Source organism: Protopterus annectens, chromosome 16.part0 (genome assembly GCF_019279795.1).
Source record: "Protopterus annectens isolate FY-2018-M chromosome 16.part0, PAN1.0, whole genome shotgun sequence".
Taxonomy (NCBI): domain Eukaryota; kingdom Metazoa; phylum Chordata; order Ceratodontiformes; family Protopteridae; genus Protopterus; species Protopterus annectens.
Window position 1 is genome coordinate 784571303 of NC_056750.1, and position 23314 is coordinate 784594616.

The 23314-nt window shown below is 41.3% G+C and overlaps 1 protein-coding gene across 1 annotated transcript in view; it reads right to left on the reverse strand.

Annotated features, from left to right (window-relative positions):
- Positions 1-23314, reverse strand: part of RABL6 (RAB, member RAS oncogene family like 6) — a 1129210-nt gene that overhangs the window by 398402 nt on the left and 707494 nt on the right. Inside the window, exon 7 of the mRNA XM_044058056.1 lies at positions 23114-23219. Within this exon, the coding sequence (XP_043913991.1) occupies positions 23114-23219 (106 nt within the window). The remainder of the gene's footprint in view (positions 1-23113; positions 23220-23314) is intronic.

Below are 23314 nucleotides of genomic sequence, written 5' to 3' on the forward strand. Positions count from 1 at the left end.
TAGGGTGTGAACAACAAGAACATGAGGGTGATTTATTTGCATCAAATTTGTTGAGCTTAGAAGGGGTAAAGTATGCATTATTGTTTATCATTAGTTGGGTGTAAAAGAGTTTTTTGAAGGGCGAGTATTCTATTGTATTTTTGATAGCTGAGAGTTTCTGACTGCCTTTATTTCTCTAATGTCAGTACTAACACAAGCATACTAAATAAGTCCCTATCATTTGCCACTACAGAAAGCAGCCGCAGCTGTCCAAAAAAAACTGCATACCCTGCTAGGTCATAGAACTTAAGTACAGAACTACAGGATAAGGGAATGCAAAATGCAATCCAACCAAAACTGGTTTTTAGTAAGACAGCTAAAACTACTGGTACCTCTAAAGCAAGAAATGACCATCCCAGCTGCTCAGACACCTAAACCCTAACCTCCAAAATATCCCAAAAATGTCATTACCCCTACTCTCAAGTCAGCCAACCTGACCCCCATCCCCACATTTTACTGAAAGGAATTTCATTAAAAATACAGCAGTACAGGAGCAGTTGGAGTATTACAGCCTTCTGCACATCCACATGTTACCATACCATCCACACACAGCTGCAATTTGACATCAAAGGCCCCATAAATATTTACAGGAAAAACAGCCAACATACAACTGCACCAAAAGTAATTGAATTGTCTTTGGCATCTCACAAGATACAGGTCCATCCCAAACCTCCTTCACCAAACAACTCCACACCAGAAGTGGTCACCTCTTTCAAATACCTAAGAATCACACTGGACTACGACTAACAATATCAACCTGCTTAAACCTAAAATTAATAAAACTATCAACACATGTCAACATATTTCGAGATTCCTCATTCCTGATGATAAGGTAGCCATCCATAAAGAAATCCTTAAGTCCCAGTTGGAACATGGCCTACATCTCCTGACATGCTCCCAAATAATCTATCACACTTGCATAAGCTCCCTAACAGTATTTGGCATTTCACACTATTCGTCTCATTGTATGAATACCATGGTCTCTCCCTAGCATAGCTAAGTGACTTTCAGTACAAAAAAGATCCACCTTTCCTTTCCTCACACTAATTTACAAAACTCTACAGAATACCTGCACTACACAACTCTCCTCAAAACTAACAACCACAACCCATGTGCTCATAGTCAAATAATGCTCCCAGTTTACATAGACCAATAACTATTTTCTAGAATTGAACATGCTTGTTCAGTTACTAGACCCGGACTTCAGGACAGCATGCAAACAGATATTCAAGCCAGCAAAAAAAAAAAAAAAATGTAAAGTTCAGGTCCAAACTAATTTCACATCAGCAAGAAAGAGTCATCTGCTTTCTTACATCCTGCTTTTGTAAGAACCAATCCACTTGGTACCACTCAGTCACCTATATATCCCTACTGGGAGGAATTCATAAAGGTTGCCGTGACATGTAACCTTTTTAAATTGAGAGACAACCTTAACATGGTACGGCATGGTGCTCTAGCACAAAGACATGTAGCATTATGTAGTGCCGCCTCCATGGCACTGATGTATGCTAATGAGGCAAGTCCAGGGAAGGGCATATGCTAATTACCCATGTGCTCACACATACACTCTTTCTCTCCTGGAACTGCTTCCAGGAAGGCATCTATTACATCTAAATTACTCTGACATGTAGATCAGCACAGTTTGCCCCACCAAGGCTGTGTTCATCTTCCTCCATTTAAAGTAGTACACAAGGTCTTCGCCTCCCATGCGCAAGGTACAAGGGTCGATCCTGACCTCTGACCAATGCGTCTTTGGAGTTTGCATGTTCTCCCTGTGTCTCCGTGGGGTTTCTTCCATGTCCGAAAAACATGCTGAGTGTTTCCATCTCAAACTCACCAATGAATGGAGCTGTGGGCAGCAGCACAGACTCTACATGGTGCCCTATATGGGGAAGAGTTTTTCAGACCAACCGCTTTGGGCATCTACTGTGGTGCGCAGTATCCTCAAGACAGGAGAACATGGATCACAGACTGCATGCCGTGGCAGGGCTAGCCACTTGACAGTGTAAAATATGGCTCTAGGTGATTCGGTCATGTTGACTAATGTCACCAAAAATGGGCATGGGTAGTTACCAGTGATAAGTGGGTTGAGGACCCGGCCTACTCTGACCCACGCCAGGGACCCATGCTAACTGTGGGAGGTGTATAAGTGCCCCTATTGGCCAGTGTGTGCCCGCCATAAAGCCCAGCAGCCCTGGGTCAATAAGCTACTGGCTGGCCGGTGTCTAGTTGTCCTGTCTGGTTTACCTGGGACAGCTCTGTTGACCAAAGCTGGACGTAAAACCAACCAATCTGATAAACATGAACTGAGAATTGCTACGCTTAATGTAGGTTTACTGACAGGACGCAGCTTGGAAGTGGATGACATGATGATACGGAGGAGGCTGAACATCCTATGTATTCAGGAGGTAAGATGGAAGGGCAGTGCAGTGGCTTGGGATCCAGAGTCTACTAATCAGGTGGAGGGCAGGCTAGAAATGGTGTAGGAATTGTGGTGAGAGAGAGGCTTCAGAAAGCAGTAAGGGATATCATCAGAATTAATGACAGACTAATGGCAGTCAGACTCCAGTGTAATGATAGGGCAGTATTTATAATCTCAGCCTATGCCCCACACCAGGGTTGTGATAGTGAGGAAAAGAGTGCATTCAGACAACAGTTGCAGGACCTACTAGATAAAGCAGGACAACATGAATTGGTGTTGATAATGGGTGACGTGAATGCACATATTGGGACAGACAGAACAGGATTATGAGGACTGCCTGGGTCTACATGGGTGGGGCAATAGGAATAAAGAAGGAGAAGCCATTCTAGACTTCTGTCTGGCAAATGGCTTGATAGTAGCCAACACATGGTTCAAGATCACATACATGAGTAGTCAACATTCAACTCGGGTAGACTTCCTCCCAATAAGGAAAAGGCACTGGGGCAGAATCCATGATTGCAAAGTTATCCCCAGTGAAACAGTCAGCCCACAGTATAAACTACTAGTTGCCACAATCAATGGCAAGCAGTGGTCAGAGAAGGCTCTAAGGTCAACAGAGACCAGGCTGAAGACATGGAAGTTGACTGCAGAGAAAGTACAACAGTTCAAGGAATTACTCAGGGCTCTAGCACCCCAAGAAGAGGAGAAAATAGGTAAAGTTGAAGAAGAATGGCAGCGGCTAAAAACAGCATGTGTTAGGACTACAGAAAAGATATGTGGTCGAGCCTTGTATGGAATTAAGGTACATGAGGAAAGCTGGTGGTGGAATGCAGGAGTCCAGGAAGTCATCAAAAGAAAGTGCAGGAAGAACTGAGAGACCAAAAAGACTGACCAGGCGAGGAAGGACTACTGGATGGTAAGAAAGAAGTTGCAATAGGAAAGAATCGGGCATCGGAGGTACTCTACCAACTTCTGGAAAGTGACTCAGTAAGAGGCACAAAGAAACTATATCAGGTTGCAAGGCCAAGACAGAAAGATAAAGAAGATAGTCAGACACCCTTCATAAGTGATGCCAGCAACAACTTGCTCACCAGCCCACAGGACATCAAAGGCAGATGGAAGGAGTATTTCCAGCAGCTTCTGAAAGAAGAAAATCCCACAGAAGCTGTACTGCCCCAGAAACAGCCTATGATGAGAGAAGAAGAGGAGCCCACCGTAGAAGAAGTACAAACAACATTAAGGAAAATGAAGTCAGGGAAAGCAGCAGGCTCAGATGAGGTCACAGCAGATATGATAAAGATGCTGGGTGAGATAAGGGAGAAATGGCTCCTGAGGGTACTAATAGCAGTGTGGAGAGAAAGGCATATCCCAGGTGACTGGAGAATAAGCATATTCGTGCCATTGTACAAAAACAAAGGGAACATCCACAACTGTGGGCAGTACAGAGGCATCAAACGTCTACCACACTGCATGAAAGTTCTGGAGAGGGTGATTGATAAACAGATACGCAGAGTAGTAGAATGCAAGATGGGAGATGAGCAGTTTGGATTCAGATCAGGATGCAGCACAACTGACCCGATGTTTGCAGTGAGACAGATACTTAAGAAGAAGATAGAGATGAGGAAAGAGTCCAACCGGGCATTCCTAGACTTGGAGAAAGCATATGACAAGGTCCCAAGAAAGCTGATCTGGGCAGTACTGCAGTGGTTTGAAGTCCCAGAAACATTGGTAGAATTAGGGCAGGCTATGTACAAGGACCCAATGACTCAAGTACGGATGGTGTTCGGCCTCACAGAGGGGTTCCCAGTGGGTGTGGTTGTACATCAGGGTTAAGCTCTGAGCCCACTGCTGTTCATACTGGTGATGGACTACATTAGTAAACAGGTGGGAGGGGACAGATCAACACAGTTGCTGTATGCAGGTGATGTGGCAGTACAGGCAGACTCTGAGATAGAACTTCAGCAAAGGATAGGAGAATGGAATGCAAAACTGAAGGTACATGGGATGAAACTAAGAACAAATAAGATGGTGGTAATGGCAGCAAACTGGGGAAATCAGAAGAAGCTGAGAATAGAGATAGAAGGGAATATTGTGGAACAGGTAAACAGTTTCAAGTATTTGGGAGGAGTAGTTGAGGAGAAGGGTAGTCTGAATGAAGAGGTCAAAACTAGAATCAGTGGGGCTGCAGCCAACTGGCATAGAGTATTAGGTGTAGTCTATGACAAAAGAATCCCAAAGAAGCTGCAAAGCAAAGTGTACAAGGCAGTGGTGCGACCAGTACTTCTGTATGGTACAGAAACCTGGGCAGTAAAGGCAGAACAGTTGAAGAAGCTTACAGAAAAGATCAAAGAGAACAGATTACGGTGGTTTGGGCACATGTGTAGAAAAGGAGAAGACAATCTGGTGAGGAAGATTTGGGACAGACAAGAAGGAGGTAAGAGGAATCAAGGACATCCAGCAAAGAGGTGGATGGACTGTGTGAAAGAAGATCTGCAACAGTCAGGCATGAGTGTTGAAGAAGGCAGGAGTGTGGCACTGCATCGAGAGAGTTGGCGACAGTTAACGCAAAACCCCGACCCCATGTAGAAAAACGGGAAAAAGGGGGCTGATGATGATGATGATGATGATGATGAGGGAGCCACAAGTCACCAAGGATAATACACTTGTGTCTTAACGGCAACAACAACAGTACAGGGACTGGGGGGGCACTAAGCCATCAAGGACAATACATTAGTGTCACAATGACAGCGGCAGCAGTACGGGAAATCAGGGGCAGGGGGGACACTAGCCACCAGCAATAATACACTTTTGTCATAATTGCAACAGTAGAAGTATGGGGATCCAGGTGGGGGTGGGTGGAACACTATTCACCAGGGATAATACACTTGTCCCATAATGGCAACAACAGCAGTAGAAGGATCGGGGGGGGATACAAACCACCAGGAAATACTCCTTAAAGGCACAAGAACTTGATGGCAATGTGCGTTTGTTTTTAAATGTGTACTTATGTGCATGGCAGAGTGACTGAAGGAAAGATGCCAATGCCTACATGATGCAGCCACAACAGTTAACTACTGCGATGTGCAGGTCAGCAATGACATGCACTTTATTGTACCAACTGAGATTCAGAGACATGCAAATTAGCCAATATTGAAGTCTTTTTCCTCATCACAGTTAACATGTCTCTGAATTGCAAAATACCTCACTGTGAGAGCAGGACTTTTACAGCAAGCCTTAAGGCTCACCCAGACCCTTTCATGAACCCCTAGGTTAAGCTTCTTGCAAAATATAAAATAGACTTCATAATTATACTCGGATGAGGATAGTCTGCCTGCTGTCACCTGCGTTCTTATATCTGCCATAGATTCTATTGAAAAAAAAAACAGCTATGTTAAAAATATAAATAATGAATATAGCAGGACTTTCTTGGAAACCAGCACTTTCTTGTTAGATTTCATTTCTGACTGCTAACATCAGCACTAGAATTACATCTGATTGCCGATTACAGATATGTGCTGCAACATCTGTACATCAAAAAAAAATTAATGTTGACACTTCCCAAAGTGTTGAATGTTAACTCTTAAAGTAGCTATCAATGTCTGTCATCAAACTCTCACTATACTACCTACTTTCTACATCTGCTGCTTTCAAGAAAATGTTACAAAGATGCAAAATAATTACTTACGTTCTATTTACTTAGTCAAACTTAATTTTTAAGTATTTTCTTCCAAATACTAACTTCTTTGTGAAAATCGCCATTGCAAACAGATAAACAGAATGTATGCATTACACACAATTTGTACTCTCTAAAACACAGATAATGCACTCACATACATACATAGTCTGAGCTAAATGCTAAACATTCTATCTCCATTATGTTTTGTTTATGGGAACAGTCAAGCCCTGCATCATGGTCAGAATGGGTCATTTGGTTTCAGTCCTTTACCTGGTAAATAAATATGCATCACTTGTGCTGTAGTTAACCCTCTTTTTGCACATTTTTCAATAATGAAAGCTGAAGTCACACGGCATGGGACACATGCACTTGAGTTTCTCTTTACTACACCAGTAGTTACTACAAGAACTTTCGCTCACCCCAGTATAAATTTTTCTTTGTACCTGTAAGACCTTCCAATTAACAGAAAGTTGTGGGGAACCCAGAATGACTGCACCTATGTTGCTGCCACAACCAAATGTGTGAGAAAAGGACAAATACGAAAGAATATCTGACCCTTTAAACCGCATCAAATTTTTCTCTAACTCCTGACACTGCTGATCCAAACGTGTTTTTTTTTTTTTTTTTTTTTTTTTTTTTTAAACAAGAAACAACTTTATTGAATTTTCATTCCCTGAAAATAACAAGATCCAAACATCTTTGCTCATGTACAGTTATGCTGCTGTCAGGGATCAGTTTGATGATACAGGGAGGAAACACCTGGAACTTTGCACTTCAGCAAATTGCAAATGTAGTTGCAATTCTAATGTTAGCTAATTTTAACCTAAGTGATAAAGCACTAGTGATTTGATTTGCATACATCAGGAATAAATGAATGAAAAAATGCAAATATTTTAATTCTGAAAGAACTCAGCTGTGTTAGTGAACACAAAAAACATGGAAATGTGCCAATAACAGCAATGGATATGTCAAATGAAGCAGGTAGCTGATATCAACTGTTACCTTAACAAAACTGCTTAAAGCTTGCAGCTTTGTAGTGGGGATATGGCACATGTCCAGGGAAAAAGAAATGTAAGTCAACTTTTGGCTACAGGATAACTTACCATTAAATCAGAGTTTGTGGTATTGATGCTACTTTAAATGTTTTCTGGAAATGACATCCCTTTCATGTTTAGATTAGCGAGTTCCACTACACTTGCTTGAAACAACTAAGCTCATAGCAAGAAATGTCAGTAATCAGTAATAACTGATCCTAATACCTCGGCTTAAGTACACAGAAAATCATACAATTACTTTTTTTTTGCAGGGATACAAATCAACCACACTCCTTCTCATGTCCTCAAAACTTTTATTCTCAGTTTAAGGTCAGTGCAGTTGGAGGATTATCATTACTGACAGGCAATGTAAAGCCTATTCTGATCTTTCTTTTGGTGACTATGAGTTCATTCCACCCTCACGTACACATACAACAGGATCTCATTCATAAGAGTCTCAATTAAAAAAAGTATGAGGAACTGACCACTCAAACTACAGTGCTCAAGCAACCCGGATACAAGCTTGAGTGTGCTGAGCAAAGGACTGTAAACAGGGGGTAAGAACTGTACTCTGATCGGTTACAAATGGGACACTGCTGCTGCTGAGAGACTTTTAACACCAACAGTGGCTCATACTGATTTACTCCCTTGCAGTTAATGCTTCTGATTTCTGCAGATAATCTACCATCACTAACAAAACTCCTTGGAATAGATCAACACTGCACGAGTTCCCATCTGCATGGAAACTGCATTACTACATGAAATACTGCTGAACACCTTCGATGTACATTTCTAATGTAGATACACATCTCTGGATTTTTATAGATGCCACTGTTTAGCACATTATTTCTTTAATTGTGCTGAAGCATACATGACTAAATGGTATGAGCTAAACATTTTTTTGCATTTTAATGCCATAAACCAGAGTAAATTCTCAGCCTGCACGTACACACATTTTTGAGATACATTTGCTGCTACAATTCTCTTTGGCTACTAATGATACTACTGCAATATATGTTTTCATTAGGACTGCTTTCCTCCATAATGTATCCTTAACTAAACACACTTCAAAAGGATCTGATACTACATGCAATAAACCATTAAAATAAGTAAATGTACTAAACAACTGGAGACATTTTTTAGGAGTAGACCTATGTTTTTTCCTGGGTTATTTTTCCACTCATGACTACTGGTAATCGAGTACACACCTTACATTACTGAAACATCTTGTGGCAGTCAATGAACAAGGTCATTTGAAGGGTTGCACATTCACCATATCCCTTGCACCATCACAGAGTGCATGACTCGCTCTCAGAGAGGGTAGGGATTTTCAACTAGACAAACCCTTTCAATAAAAGTCTGGATTGGATATGTGAGACTGTGCACTGAGCAAAAATGCTAGCTACTGAGTTGTTTGTTGGCCACATGTTCCTGGCATTAACAACATCTTGTCAGCGACTTCAAATCTTTGAGATGTACCTGATGATGTGTGGGACATTGAACAGCAGTTCTCGCCCCAGGATGTGGGAGATGCATCAGTCACATACTTCAGCATCCTCGGTTGGCATCTCAAGTGCCACAGCATTATTCAAACTCATTTCTTCCGGGCCAAAGTCAGAGTTTTATTCCTCTGCACCATAGAACCTCGCTTTTAGCAGACCTAGTTAATGACCGAAAGTGTGCCAACCTTTCATTTTTAAGGAAAGGGCAAGGTCCTGAAACTTCAGCCCGGACAACATCTGCTAATGATTCCTGTGCCCTTCCCACAGCCTCAACAGACAGTTTTTTTTTTTTGTCTTTTGATCTGCCGACCATCACTTCCCACGCCTATGGCCATTCACTTCTTTCATTCTGCACTCTTTTGACTGAAGTACCCCTACATCACTATATGGAGGAAGTGTTTCCCCTCCCATAGAGATTTGCCTTCATGGATCATCTTTATGGCCAGTGATGGAGACAAAAGTAACAGGCAGAAGTGCCATTTCTCTGGCAGGTTAGGTTTTTTCATCCCTACCTTCTCCTTAGCTGCTATGGACACTGGACCCAGAGCACAGGGAGAGCTTGGGTGGTGTGTGTGTGTGTGTGTGTGTGTGTGTGTGTGTGTGTGTGTGTGTGTGTGTGTGTGTTTCCAAACAGTACTAACTGCAGGATGACACAATGTTTCGAAAAACTATGTACCCAGCATTAGCAGGTCATCTTTTGCAATATCAGCTGGTCGTTACCAGATTGTATTTGCACAAATAGGGCCAGATAAACAGATACACACCTCTCAACTGTCCATATTTTTGCCTCATATTTTAGTCTGTTTCTCATGAAATTTGTGGTTTTCTGCAAATCACTGAGAATTGAAGTCACTAAATAATGACGTACATTTGAGTTTCACACTTCATACCCTTCAGAAAATGCATCCTAACACAAATTCAAGTAGTCTAGCAATCTTCTAAGTGTGTAAGAGCAATTTTTAAGACTTGTTCCTATTTTTGGACCTTTGTCCCCCTATTATTTTAGGTTTTGCCCAGATTTCTTGCACTAAGAGGTTGAGAGGTATGAACAGATTAAGAGAGGAAATTGGTTTCTACAAAAGAAAAACACCTGAAACAAAGAATGGCCCTGCCATTTGAGATAAAAATATATGTATGGAAAAAACATAAGGGCAGCACAGATCAGTGAAAAGATTGCACTTCAATTGTTATGTATAATATTTGGAGTTTTGACACAGAAATGCATATAGGCTCTACATGAAATAACCACAAAAGGCACTACCTTTGAAAACACAGTAACTGTGCCCACAAATTCCAACATACTTATTAACAAGCATTAAAACATTTTAGCCCCTAACACACATGAAAATGTATTCCCTTATCTATATATTCCCTTATCTATATATTCCCTCGGTAGCCCCTAATTCTTAACTACTTCTACAGTCTATGCATTACAGTAGCAACTAGAAATCCATTCCCTGACATACTCAACTTTAACAACACTGCTGACATCATAAACTAGCTCCTCCAAAATCAATAACATGTTTGTACATCTGGTGACTTCAAAACCCAATGCATCTTACCTACATCCGAAATGACCAAACTACATAAATACAACACATCAGCCGTAATGTATTTTTAAAACAGCCTTATTCAAACTAAATGCATTCAACATGCACCATCTCAAATTCATTTACTTCTGTACTACTGCCAGAAAACAGCTGATATAAATACTAATTTTCTGGCTTATGATAAAATCTTTAGAACAACTCCAAGACACTAAAAAAACAAGGGAAAATATATATAAAATCAAAATAATGAACTGATGTTTAGAAGATGTCCGCACTGTTATCAACAGCAGACAAACAGTATCAATTCAGATTGGACTTCCAAGATGGCTGCACACTAAGTAACAGCTTAACTTCATCTCTCCCAGTGTTAAACAGAAACACAAAAAAAGACAGCCAGTGAATTTGTCTTTTTGGGTAGATTTCAGTTACTGGTTAGATAGTAAGTGCACTGCCTGTATGCTGACAAGAAATTTAGAGAACCTGAAAGAAAATCAACCACAAAAGATGAGAAGAAAATGCTGGCTGGGAAGAATCCCACCAGCTGCTCAGTAAAAAGCAGCTCAAGTTCAAAGCTTTGGTGCAAGACATGACTTTTAGTAATCTATTGAAAAAAAACAAGTCCAATGTGCTGAGAGATGATTAAAATAAACAAAGCTTTGAAGGAGTACATCAACTCAAACAAAATGCTGGAAAATGGAAGTAGATTTAAGTAGATATTCAGATGAGCTTATAAAATTGCAAAAATCAAAGGTTGAAATGAAGTAAAGGCTGGCTAAGTATGACACTTCTCAAAAATAGATGTTTCAAAAAGAGGTAGAATTAGAGTACAAAATACATAGGAAAAAAACTTAGATTTTCTGCAGTACCAGAGAAACTGTGGCAGAAGGACAAAGTACGAAAAGTTGGAGATGGCAGAATATTTGTGGAAAATGGTTACTCACTGTATGCTAGGCAGAAGAAGAGTAAATTTATTCCGACAATCAGGGAATGTTGAGAAGCAAGTTTGAGATTCAAGCTGCTGTACCCAGCTGTCTTCAAAATATTTTTTCCTGAGGGGGCACTGATGCAGAACATGCCAAGGAGGAAATACAAAAGTCTGTCCAACAAAAAGTGAGATGTCCAAAAGAAAGAGAAAATCACAGGAGTTGACTAGAAGAACCAGGAGTACATTAGAAGTGAACCAGAGACTAGGTTTGCAAGATGAAGATCAACACGAAGAAAAACAGCAACTTGAAAATGAATGCATAAATGCAGGATTACAAAACAACAGTCGCATTTGTGAAATATGGCAGAACAAGAAAACTTGGGAATATTGGATTTTTTTGACTTTGTTGCACTTGTATGGAATGCCAAAGCATATACCCTACTTCATTTCATTAATGTCTGGAAGAACATTAAGAAGAGGGAAAGAGGAAGGAAAGAGGTAACCAAGTAAGGAAGTTTTTGTTCTTAACAGCATTCTTATAAAACAAAACATACAATGCATATTATAAAGTAAAGCTTTTTCAGTTATTTTTCTTCACTGCAATGTAAAAAGAGAAGAAAGTCTGGACAAAAAAGAATGATACAAGTAAAACTGATATATTTTTTTCTTACTTTTAATGTTTTAATGTCTTTTATTTTCCGAAAGAATTCACGTTGATTTATACATCTGTGAGAGGAATAAAGATAAGACAAAAATCCACAGCATTTACTGTAAGCAGAAGCACAGGCTGTACCATGTGTGTTGGCATAGATAACCTTCACTACAGGTCAAATCAAGCCTGTGAGTGTAGCTGTCACTCTGGGACAACTGCACCTATTAGGAGGGTTACACTTCATTATTTGAAGATGTACATACTTTTGTGTGTTTCTATTAAGCTAATGCTAATAGGTTCTGCGGTGTTCTGGGTGTGTGTGTTTTTGAGGGTTTTCATTAAAACAGAAAGTCTTGTAAGATGTGACATAGGTTCAAATGGATATGACAAGAAACAACTGTATAAAAGATCGAACTGCCATGCATTAGTGTATGCATGTAACAGAAAAGCTGAAACTAGACATTTATAAAACACTGTTATACATAACAGGTGGGAATAATAACTTCTTATCATAATGTCAGCACTTTCCACATTATATGTGAATGGTCTCACAGGTGTATATTCAAAAAAGAGTTTGTTAACCATATTAAAAAATGCAGACTGAAAACAGCTATGTTGCAGGAGACACATCTGGGAAGAAGTTAGCTTGTGAATTTGAAAAGAAAGGATTTTGCAATGGTTATTCAGTGGAATATGTTGGAAAAGGAAAAGGGGAGATTGCAAGGGGAGCTCCATTTGTGACAGAAAAGATAATAATGGTAGATTTGAAGTTGTAAGGGGCTACTGGCAAGGGAGGAGGATTATGCTGGCAGGCATTTATATTCCACCTAAAAATGCTACAATGGAGCTTAAGAATATTCTGGGAGAAATAGCTTTCAGCAGGGAATATTACTTATAGGTGGGTACTAGAATTTCATTTACAACAGTTAGGATGTATCAGGGGGGTGGTTAAAAGGGAAAATACAAAACAGAAAAGATGTTTGAAGAAATGTATAAAAATATTTGGTATGGAAGATGTGAATGCAGTAGTAGAAGCTCAGACAGAATTTACATATTATTCTCCAAGGTACAAAAACTGTGCTAGGCTAGACAGAAATTATTATTTCACATAAACATGTGCATGTAATTGGAAGTTTTGATATGCATCTAATAACTATTTCAGATCACACTCCAATAATGACTAAAATACAAATGAGGATAATGAAATAATAATGAGACACTGGCTCTTCTCCACCTACCTGTTAAACAGAGAGGAATTTAAGGAATGGAGCCTGGAAATTATTCAGAGTTATTAGGGAAGATAGACATTTTTACAGAAAATATAGCAAGGGAGTGGGATAAAATGAAAGTGGAGTTTAAAATTAAGACAAAAATAAAAGAAAAAGTGATATGGTTAAGAAGAAACAAGAATTACTTAGAGGTACTGACAAAGGTGAATGCATTTCAGAATAGGGGGAATCTAACAGAACAAGAGGAGCTGCAACTGCAGAGTGCTAAAGAGAAAATAAGGGACTAACTCGGTAATGTGTATGAATTTTAGAAAGATTGCTGCTAAGCAACTGTTTTTTGATAACTTGTGAGCAGAAATCTTTAAGCACACAGTTCAGACAACAGAAAGTAGAAAAGGTTGTTGCCAAGCTTAAGGAGTCTATAACAAGGAAAATAGCCAAAGATCTTGTAGAGGTATTACAAATATTTCGGAAATTTTATGAAAATCTCTATAAAGCAGAGAAATGTGGAAATCGAGAAAAGTAGAAATGGAAAAGTTTATAGAAACATTAAATATGCCTGCCAAGGTTAGAGGAAGATGAAACTCAATAATTAATGGTTAAGACAGGATGAGATGAGATAAAAATGGTGATATATAACCCATCTGCAGGAAAGTCTCCAGGAATAGATGTTATCCCTGTGGAAGTCTGGAAGCTAGGATGGAAGAAACTGATAGATCTGGAAGGTTTTGTTTAACAGCATTTTAAAAGGAGAAGCACCACCAACATCTTTAAAGAAAGCTTTGGTGGCTGCAATACCTAAAGACAGTAAAGTCCCTTCAAATCCAGCTTGATATAGGCTCATTTCAATTTAAATCCATTACTGTACCGTAACAGCTACAAACAAATGCAATCTGAGAGTCATGCTGCTCAACGCTAGAAGTCTAAATTTCAAAATGCACTCACTCGAAGCACTTCTTAAAATGGAGAACATCGACATTTGTGCTCTGTAACAGAGACCTGGTTCAAGGCAGCATAAAGCAACCCTACACTACCAGGCTATACCTCTTTCCACACCTTTCGGCCCTAGAACTTGGGCCAAAGCTCCAAAGGCGGTGGGGTTTCCATATTCATAAAGGATGTGCACATCTCCAGACTGGTAGCCCAACATAATGCATCAGAGATACTTCAGGTGCAGCTAACATTGGGTAAGACAGCGATTCAGGTCGTAGCTTGCTATAGGTCTGCAACAATGTCCCAAGACTCACACTCCACGTTCCTAAGCACCCTGGAAAATATTAGGGTCCAACCTAACACACTCATACTAGGCGACTTCAACTACCCCTCCATTAATTTGGAAAACTACTCATGTACCAATACACTTGTCCTTATTGTCCTATGTTTCCCGGAGTTCATTAATTCCAATGCCTTGTACCAGCTCGTTCTTACCTCTACTAGAGGTAGCAACATCCTTGACCTGGTCATTACTACCATGGACGACCTTTGCTCTACTACAATAGTCAGATCCTTCTTGGTTAGATCCGACCACAAACTAATTACCTTGGAAATCCTCCACCCCCCCTCCCCCCGCAAAGGTAACCACCATGAAAAACTTCTCCAAAACTAACTCTGGGCTCCTAAAAACAGAAGTGGCTAACTTTACGGCACCCATGCAAATGGAGAATAATTGCATGACCGTCAAATCATACACCAATGCACTGTACGAATACGTACACAAATGCATGGATCTTGCCATACCCAACAGAACCAAGACGCTCTCTTCCAAAAAAAGGAAGCCAATCTGGTGGTCCCCTGCCATAAACAAACTCTACAACAGAAGGAGGAAGCTGATGCAGAATAAGGTGAAGTACCAAGACTGGAAATATTCCCTTATCAGCCTCAACAAAAGTTGAGATCCCTCATCAAATCCTCTAAAGCTAGCTATGAAAACAAAATTGCAGCAGATAGTAAAGACAACCACAAAGCCTTCTACAGTTATGTAAAGAATCTCCACATCAATACCCAGATTTGCTCTGAGCTACTACACAATGGTATCTCCTATACCGAGCCAACAGATAGAATAGTTGTGCAAGACCTTACCATAACCATAGATGCCCTTCTCTTCTATGTTGCAGTATTTATAACAGTAGGGAGTAGCTACCCGCAGCGCCACCGTCTGGCCAGTATACCAAAGTCTTTGTCCTGGCCATAAACTGGCGTTGGGTATAAAGGTGACGTCTGCACATACCCTCCTCAGAATAGTTTCTGCTGCATATATTAGTGCCCCTGCGGTTTTTCAGGAGGTCCTAACTGAGACCCTTAGACTTACATGCCTGCCAGAGCCGGGGCAGTAATAAGGCTATGTAGATAGAGACCTAGGGAAGAAGATGGCCACAGGTGTTCATATAATACCTGCTATAGCAGAAGCAAGAAACAGGGGGTAGGAGAGTGGGACTGAATACTGCAACATAGAAGAGAAGGACATCTATGGTTATGGTAAGGTCTTACACAACTATTCTATGTCCTTCTATTATGATGTTGCAGTATTCATAACAGTAGGGAGAGTACCAGAGCTTTAAGTATGATCTTGGTAGGAGGAAGGGTTTTCCTTGGTCCAGGAGACCCTGTAGGATAGAGCTGGCAAAACCAGCTCTAGTACGGGATCCCATGTCTAGCTTGTAGTGTTTGGTGAAGGTGTGCACTGAGGTCCAAGTGGGTGCCTCTAAAATAGAAGGGGAATCAATGCCTTTGAAATAGGCAGAAGAAGAGGCAGCTGCTCTGGTGGAATGTGGTTTGATACTGCCCTGTAAGGTTTTCCCATGGTGGGAGTAGCAGAAGGAGATGGACTCGGGAGATCCATGAGGCAATGGTTTGCTTAGAAACAGCTTTCCCTAGTGCTCTGGGATGTAAGGAAACAAATAATTGTTCTGATTTCCTGATGTCTTTGGTTTTGTCTAGGTAGTATCTTAGTTGTCTATGCACGTCCAGAGAGTGAAGGGTCCTCAATGAAGCATTTTGAGGATGGGAGTAGAAGACAGGTACGTTAATGGTTTGATTCAACAAGAGTTCATTAACTACCTTGAGCATGAAGGAGGGGTTGGTCATGAGCTCCACTCTGTCCCTGTGAAAGACGAGGTAGGAGGATGTGGCCATCAGGGCTTGGATCTCCGAAACCCTCCTGGCGGATGCGAGGGCAACTAACAGAACTGTTTTGAATGTACAAAATTTCAGAGAAGCAGAATGTGCTGGCTCAAAAGGAGACAGTGTTAGCTTTTCTAATACAAAGTTTAGATCCCACAGAGGAGGGATGGGCTTCCTTGGGGGTTTGATGTGGAGAACTCCTCTTAAAAAGAGTTTGACTTCCAGTCTGGATGCCAGGGGAGGTGAAATAGGCAGACAGGCAGAGATGGCAGACAAGTGGACTTTGATCGAGGAATATGTCAGTCCTGTTTGGAGAAGCTCACACAAGTAAGACAGGACCCTAGGGATTGCGGTAATGAGGGGATCCTTAGAATCTGAGCCATTTAGCCATGTAGTTTCTCCTAGTGCTGGGTTTTCTGGCCTCCTGCAGAACAATAAAATAAGTACGCCCTCTGAGTAAAGGTGTTTGTAAGGGATCAGGATTCTATCACCCATTAGATCAGTTTTAGATTGTTCACCAGCGAGTGTAGCAGAGACCCCTTGTTCTGTGTGAACAGGTCTATCCGGTGGGGTAACCTGTAGTGATTGCCCTTGGCTAGAGAAAAAAGGAGGGGAAACCAATGCTGTCTTGGCCAAAAGGGGGTCACCAGTAAGATTTTTGGTTTGTCCCTCTGAATTTTCAGGAGGACTTTCTGGATCAGAGTGAAAGGGGGGAAGGCGTACAGGAACACCCCCCCCCCCAATGAAAAGGAGAAGGCGTCCACCTTCCACACTTGTGAGTGTGGGTTCCTTGTGCAGAAGTTGGGCATCTGCCTGCTGTCTGGGGAGGCAAAGAGGTCTTCTTGTGGAATACCCCCACCTGTGTATCAGGTCTAGGAAAACCTCCCTCTGTAGCATCCATTCGTGAGAGGGGGCTGAAGTTCTGCTGAGTGTGTCTGCCATCACATTCTGTTGAGAGGGGATATACATGGCCAACAGGTGTACTCTGAGGGAGTCTGCTAGGTTCCAAATCAGAATGGCCAGTCTGCATAAAGGGTAATACCTTGTCCCTCCTTGTTTGTTTATGTACCACATAACTGTCATGTTGTCTGTGATTACCTTTAAGGTTCCCAGCAGGATAGAGGGTTGGAATGTTAGCAGGGCTAACAGCAAGGATCTCATTTCCTTGATGTTGATGTGGTCGTTTACTCTTAGAGTGGACAATTTGCCTTGTACTGAGCAGTGTTGATTTGTTTGCAACACTGCCTCCCATCCTAGGTCCGAAGCATCGGTGTAGAGGCATTGAAGTGGAGCTGTGGTCTGAAGGTGGAGCCCTGGGTTGGTCTGTATTGCAGATACCCACCATTGGATCTCCCTCTTTAAGCAAGGGAGGAGAGGGAGGGGCACATCCAAGGGTTGGGAATGTTGGTTCCATAGATTTTTCAGTACCCATTGAATTTTGCGCATGTGTAGTCTTGCCAAAGGCAGCATGTGTATAAGAGATGCCATATGGCCTAATAGTTTCAGAAATTCCCGAGCTGTCAGAAAGGTTCGGGAAAGGGTCTAGTTGAAGTACAGACAGAGTTCTTGAATCCTTAGGTCCAATATGAAGGCTTTCATGCAGTCTGTACGTAGTCTGCATCCCAGAAAAATCATGTCCTGAGAAGGAGTCACGCAAGATTTTTCTACATTTATAGTAACTCCCAAAAGACAGAGGGTGTGTGACACCTGCTGCAAATGGAGGAGTAGGAGCTGATGGTCTTGGTGCAGGATGAGGAGGTCGTCTAAGTTGGGATATATTTGTATACCCTGTGTCCTGCAATGGGCAATGAAGGGGGCAAGACACTTGGTGAACACTGTGGGGGGCTGTGGATAGACCAAAGCAGAGAATAGAAAATGCCAGGAGCCTATAGAAAATCTGATGAATGTGTAGGTAGGCAACCTTGAGATCTAGAGCCACCATGAAGGCTTGGGGGGGGTGTTTAAAGGCAAGAGAATTGGTAAGGATATCAATTTGAAGCTGGGTACAAGAAGGAAAATATAGAGAATGGAAAGATCCAGGATAGGTCTCCAGGGACCCTCTTTCCTGGGGACCAGGAACATTCTGGAGTAGAACCCAGAGTTCTTTTGAGGGGCGGGAACTGGTTATATGGTGCCTTGCTTTAGGAGTTGTTGAATAATGGGAGGGAATAGGTGAACATGTTTTTTGGTGGTTGTGGAATGCCCTGAAAGGGTGGGAGCATCCATCAAGTCATGTAATATCCTCTCTGGATGATGGAGAGGACCCATCATTATTTTGTAAGTTTCCACCAGGAGGGGATTTGAGAGAGTGAGATGGAGGGATAGGGGAGTTTCTGGATGCAGGGTGGGTGAGTCACAGTGCAGGGGGCCTGAGATGGTCAGGCTGTCTCCGAAAGGGAGTGGCAGAAGTTCTTGAGGACAGTCTTCGGGTAGAAGTCTTTCTCTGCTGTCTACTTCCCTTGGATTGTTGTGTTGAGGGAAAGGATTCCCTTCATACACAGGATGTTTTTTGAGGGTAGTTTCTGTGATATCTAGGAATGGGGGACACCTAGATTTTGCAACTCTTTTCCCTTCTCTTGGAGGGATTTGAGGAGCTCAGCAGAGGCTTGTCCAAAAAGTGCCTTATTGTCTAGTGGAGAATCCAAAAGTTTGGTCTGAACATCCATGGAGAGGGGTTGTGGAAGCTGCACTTAATAGAGTGTCTGGTCACTTGTGATGCTGAAGAGAGAGTTTAACTGTACTTTGGTGGGGGAGACCTGGACCTCAGAAAGAAGGCTGGAGGCCTTAGAAATGGTATCAAGTACAAACCTTGCCATATGGGTTTTGTAGTTCATGGCCATAATGGCCAGAGTGGAAGATATGTAGACCTTTTTACCTGTCCTGTCCATAAATTTACTGTCTTTATCATTTGGATAAAGAGCAGAGGAAGGAAGCTGTCTGGAGGTCTTGTCTGCAGAAACAGCTATAACAGCTGGGTCAGCAGGAAGATTCTTATAAAGAAACTGGGTGTCTTGGGGGACCCTATAAAATCTGTCAGGTCATTTTGCTGCTGAAGAGTGGGAGTCAGAAGACTGTGAAGCAGCTAAGAATGCATCCTGAAATGTAGGTAGTAAAGGGGGCACAGCTGAGGGAGAAGGTCAAAGTATCTTTTCTTAGAATCTGAGACCTCAGAAGCCTGGCACTTGAAGTGTTCCCTCAAGAGGGAGACAGTATGCCCAAAACTAAATTCTTCCCCTGGGTAGTCTGGAGAAACAAAGTCCTCTTCATCTGGAGTCCCGATCTACATAAGACAGAGTCCCTCACTATCACTCTTCAAGAGGAACCTTGGTGAGTGGATGGGTAACAGAAAGTTCACACCAGGGATCACACCAACAGCACTACTAGATAGGGGCCAAGGGTACTAGCTGCTAGTACAAGGGTCTAGGGAACTACTAAAGGCGGTGAATACCTACAATGTGGGCTAATATATGCCTTGAACCTATAACCTATGGAGTAATGAACTCCTTGGGGGATTCAATTTGAGTTTCATAAGAGAAGAATTCCTCAGACGATAAATATTCCTCCTCAGACACATGGTTGGTTGAGGAGTGAGAGTAGGTGGGAATTGTTGGGATTGTAAGGCCTGAAAGGCCTTAAAGAGGCTTTGGGAAAAGGATTCGCAGCCTGACATCTGAGGGGGTTCAATGTGTTAGGACTTCATTTTCCTTTTCAAGGATGTGATAGATAGGGGAGAAGCAGACGTCGGCCTAGAAAGAGGAGGAGCAGGGGCTTCCGAGCAGGTGAGCCGTGGTTCCCCTCTGCCATCAAACTCTGATGGCTGAAATACCTCAGCAGACATACCTTCGGTATCCTGCACTCCAGCTTCCATTATGGTTCTCCGGCCTGCTTTGGAAACTGTCGTCTGAATGGACTCCGGGTCTGCTATCGCCTCTAGAGTTGGCTCAGATGCCTGAGGTGCAGCCTGGGATTCGGGCTTAAGTTTCTTCGCCTTCTTCTGAGGCAGCTTGCTGGATGGGCCTACTCTTCCCTCCATGCCTAACGCCAAATGTCTGAGTCTCTGATTCTTGAGGTAAAGATTTAAAGCCACTAGTTGGCTACGAAGTGTTTTGGGGACGAACGACTTACAAATAGAACAGGATGTATGGTCGTGGGCCTCATGTAGACAGAAAACACACTTATCGTGCGTGTCCTTGTGAAGAATCTGTCTCCCACAAGCACACTTCCCTTTCCTAGCTGACATACAAGTCTAAAACAGCAAGCAAAACAAATTAAAAAAAAAACAGTGGGCACTTATCTGAATGGTCCAAACGGTCATCTGGTCTCAATACTCGAAACTGTAGTTGTCTGATAAAACGCGAAGTAAGGGAGAACTGGCGAACGGGTCTCTGATGATCACTGCAGCAGAAAAATTCTGAGGAGGGTACGTGCAGAATTCACCTTTATACCCAACGCCGGTTTATGGCCCTTGTAGCCGACGTCACACGTACCCTCCAGTACAAAGACTTTGGTATACTGGTCAGATGGTGGAGCAGATGGTGCAGGCAGCTACTCCCTACTGTTATGAATATTGCAACATCGGAAAAGAAGGACATATTGCCAATATACTGGACAGATTCAGTGACATGACAAAATGAAGTAATTAGGAATGTGGATTAAAATGGATTCTGCTGTCGCAGCTAAGGATGTGGGAAGAGACTAAGCAAAAATAATATAAAAACTGAGAAACTGCAAGCTCTGTTTTATGGATATGGATAGCAAACTACAAGCAGTGATGATGTTTTTGTCCCTTTTGTTTTATACACGTCAGTTGTATGTTTACCAACCAGAAGAGAAGTTATGGTTAGCAGTTATCATTAAAGACTTGAAGGATTTTAGCTTTGATGGGAAGAAGGAAAGAGTTAAGTGGGACAAGTTTATCCTTCCAATAGGACAAGGTAGTTTGGGACTACACGATTTGAAGGGGTACTTCACAGATAGACAGTTTAGGTTCCTATACACAGCACAAGCAGAAAGCTATAAATCAAAGTGGAAAGGGATGATGATGAAATGGGGGGAAGCTCAAGAAACAAGGAGAGACTGGGATTTTGGATGCAGATCCATAAGGAGAACACTAACCATACAGAACATTATATTCATATAGTAGCAGAAGGTTTTCTAAGAACTAAGCCAACAAGGGAAGAGAGAAAAGAGAATCTGCCAATAGGGCTATAGAGAAGAGGCTAGAGAGGGCTGGAATTTACTTGAGAAAAAGCGGAAAAGAATCCAAGGTACTGGCAACAAATAATTAGAGAGGGAAAGTTAAAAGAATTGGAAGAGACCAAGTATTCATTTGGATTGCAAGCTAGATATTGCCTTCCCTGTCAAGTAATGATATCAGAGTTCAGGCAAAGAGAAAGGGACAGGGGGATCCTAAGTGAAAGACTGGCACTGGTAGAGTTTTTTTTTTAGAAGAACCTAGAACAGAAGCTACTATTTAAAAAGGGATGTTTAGTACAGCATATAAAAATGCATGATAACTATAGGAATCAATCAGAAAAGATTTTAAAGGACTGGGAAGAGAGACTGGATAACAATTAACAAAGAAACAAAGGAAGGATATATGTATGGCTCCGAAATATGCAACAGAGCCAAAAATATTTAGGATCTTTACTTGGAAGTATTTGCACAGGTATTTTTATACCTTAAGCAGCCTCCAAAGAATTTTTATTTGGATAGACTGCAAATGTTGGAGGTGTGATGGGGAAGAAAGATGTAATTGGGAACACATTTTTGGGAGTGTAGTGAGTTGGCAGACTTTAAAAAAAATCCCTGCATATTTTTCTGTCAGAAATACTGGGTGAGTAAATTGGTGTAACTAAGGAAATGATTTTGTGAGCTGTGATTCAGAATTGGCATTGCCTAGACATAGTAAGGCCTTGTTGAGTTTAATTCTGATGGCTGTCAAAAAACAACTACTGGAAAATAAAAATCAAAGTCTAAACCAGCCACACCAGAAGTAATGAATATAGTAACAGGTATAAAAGAACTGTAAGTGGGAACTTTAGAAAAGTGTAGGAGCAAAGTACACAGAAAAATGGGAATAATACATGCAGAATAATGTTTTGTAGGAAGCATGGGGTTTAAGGGAATGTAGGAGTTGAATGAGCTATGTAATGTTGGATTGACAAGGACAGTACAGAAGATTATACGTACTGTATAGTGTTTGCATCTAAAAATATGTCAATACGGTTTCGTTTATATAAATGCATGATTGCCTATGTCATAATTCAATAAAGATGTTTCTTGTTTTAAAAAAACAGCAGCAGACAACTGCTTGAAAATTAGATGCTGGTACCTCAAGGCTTCAACAAACAAGCAGGTTGTCAGCACAAGCAGTAACAATCCCCTCTGTTAGGGATTATAAATAAATATTGCAAAGTGTTGTAGAAGTGAACTATACAAAATCAAAGCTTTCTTGTTAAGAATTCCAGTTTTATACACTCATACTTACCCCCTAAACACACACACACACACACACACCTGGTGTTCTAACGTAATTCAGCCTTCGTTAGCAGATATTCCCCCACATACAGTTATCTTTCCAAAGTTCTGCAATTACTGTCTTCCAACATTTAACAATCACATACTTACTTATAGTATATGTAAGTGTATACAGCAGTTACTAAAATATAAAAAGAAAATGCTTTTAAATTACAGAAAACAATGCTCTTACAAATAATATGCAGGCTTTCGGAGAAAAAATATCAGCTTAGGGTAAAGGAGAACTAAAATTAAAAGTACACAGAAAAAAAACTATTTTACTGATGGATATACAAGTGCTGTAAAAGTCAGTAAAAACATAAGAAAACACTTCAGGAGTCAGTTTTCTGGCTCAAATAATGACTGAATCTTCTTTTGACAAGAGGCTACTATGAAACATCTCAAAAGATGCCAATCAGTGTTGTCACAACAAGAAACCACTTACCTGCAACTGTAGGAAAGGGATGTTGAAAAACTTGTGCAAGTACTTTAAACCAAAACTGTTCTTCATGGACGATTCTGCATAGAGGATGTAGGAGGAGCCAGGCGGCCTAACATTCAATGCAAAATCAGAAGAAAAGTTACTGCATACACTGGCAAATATAAAGTAAGGAGAAACTAAGGTGGTCAGAAAATTAGGTTAAAA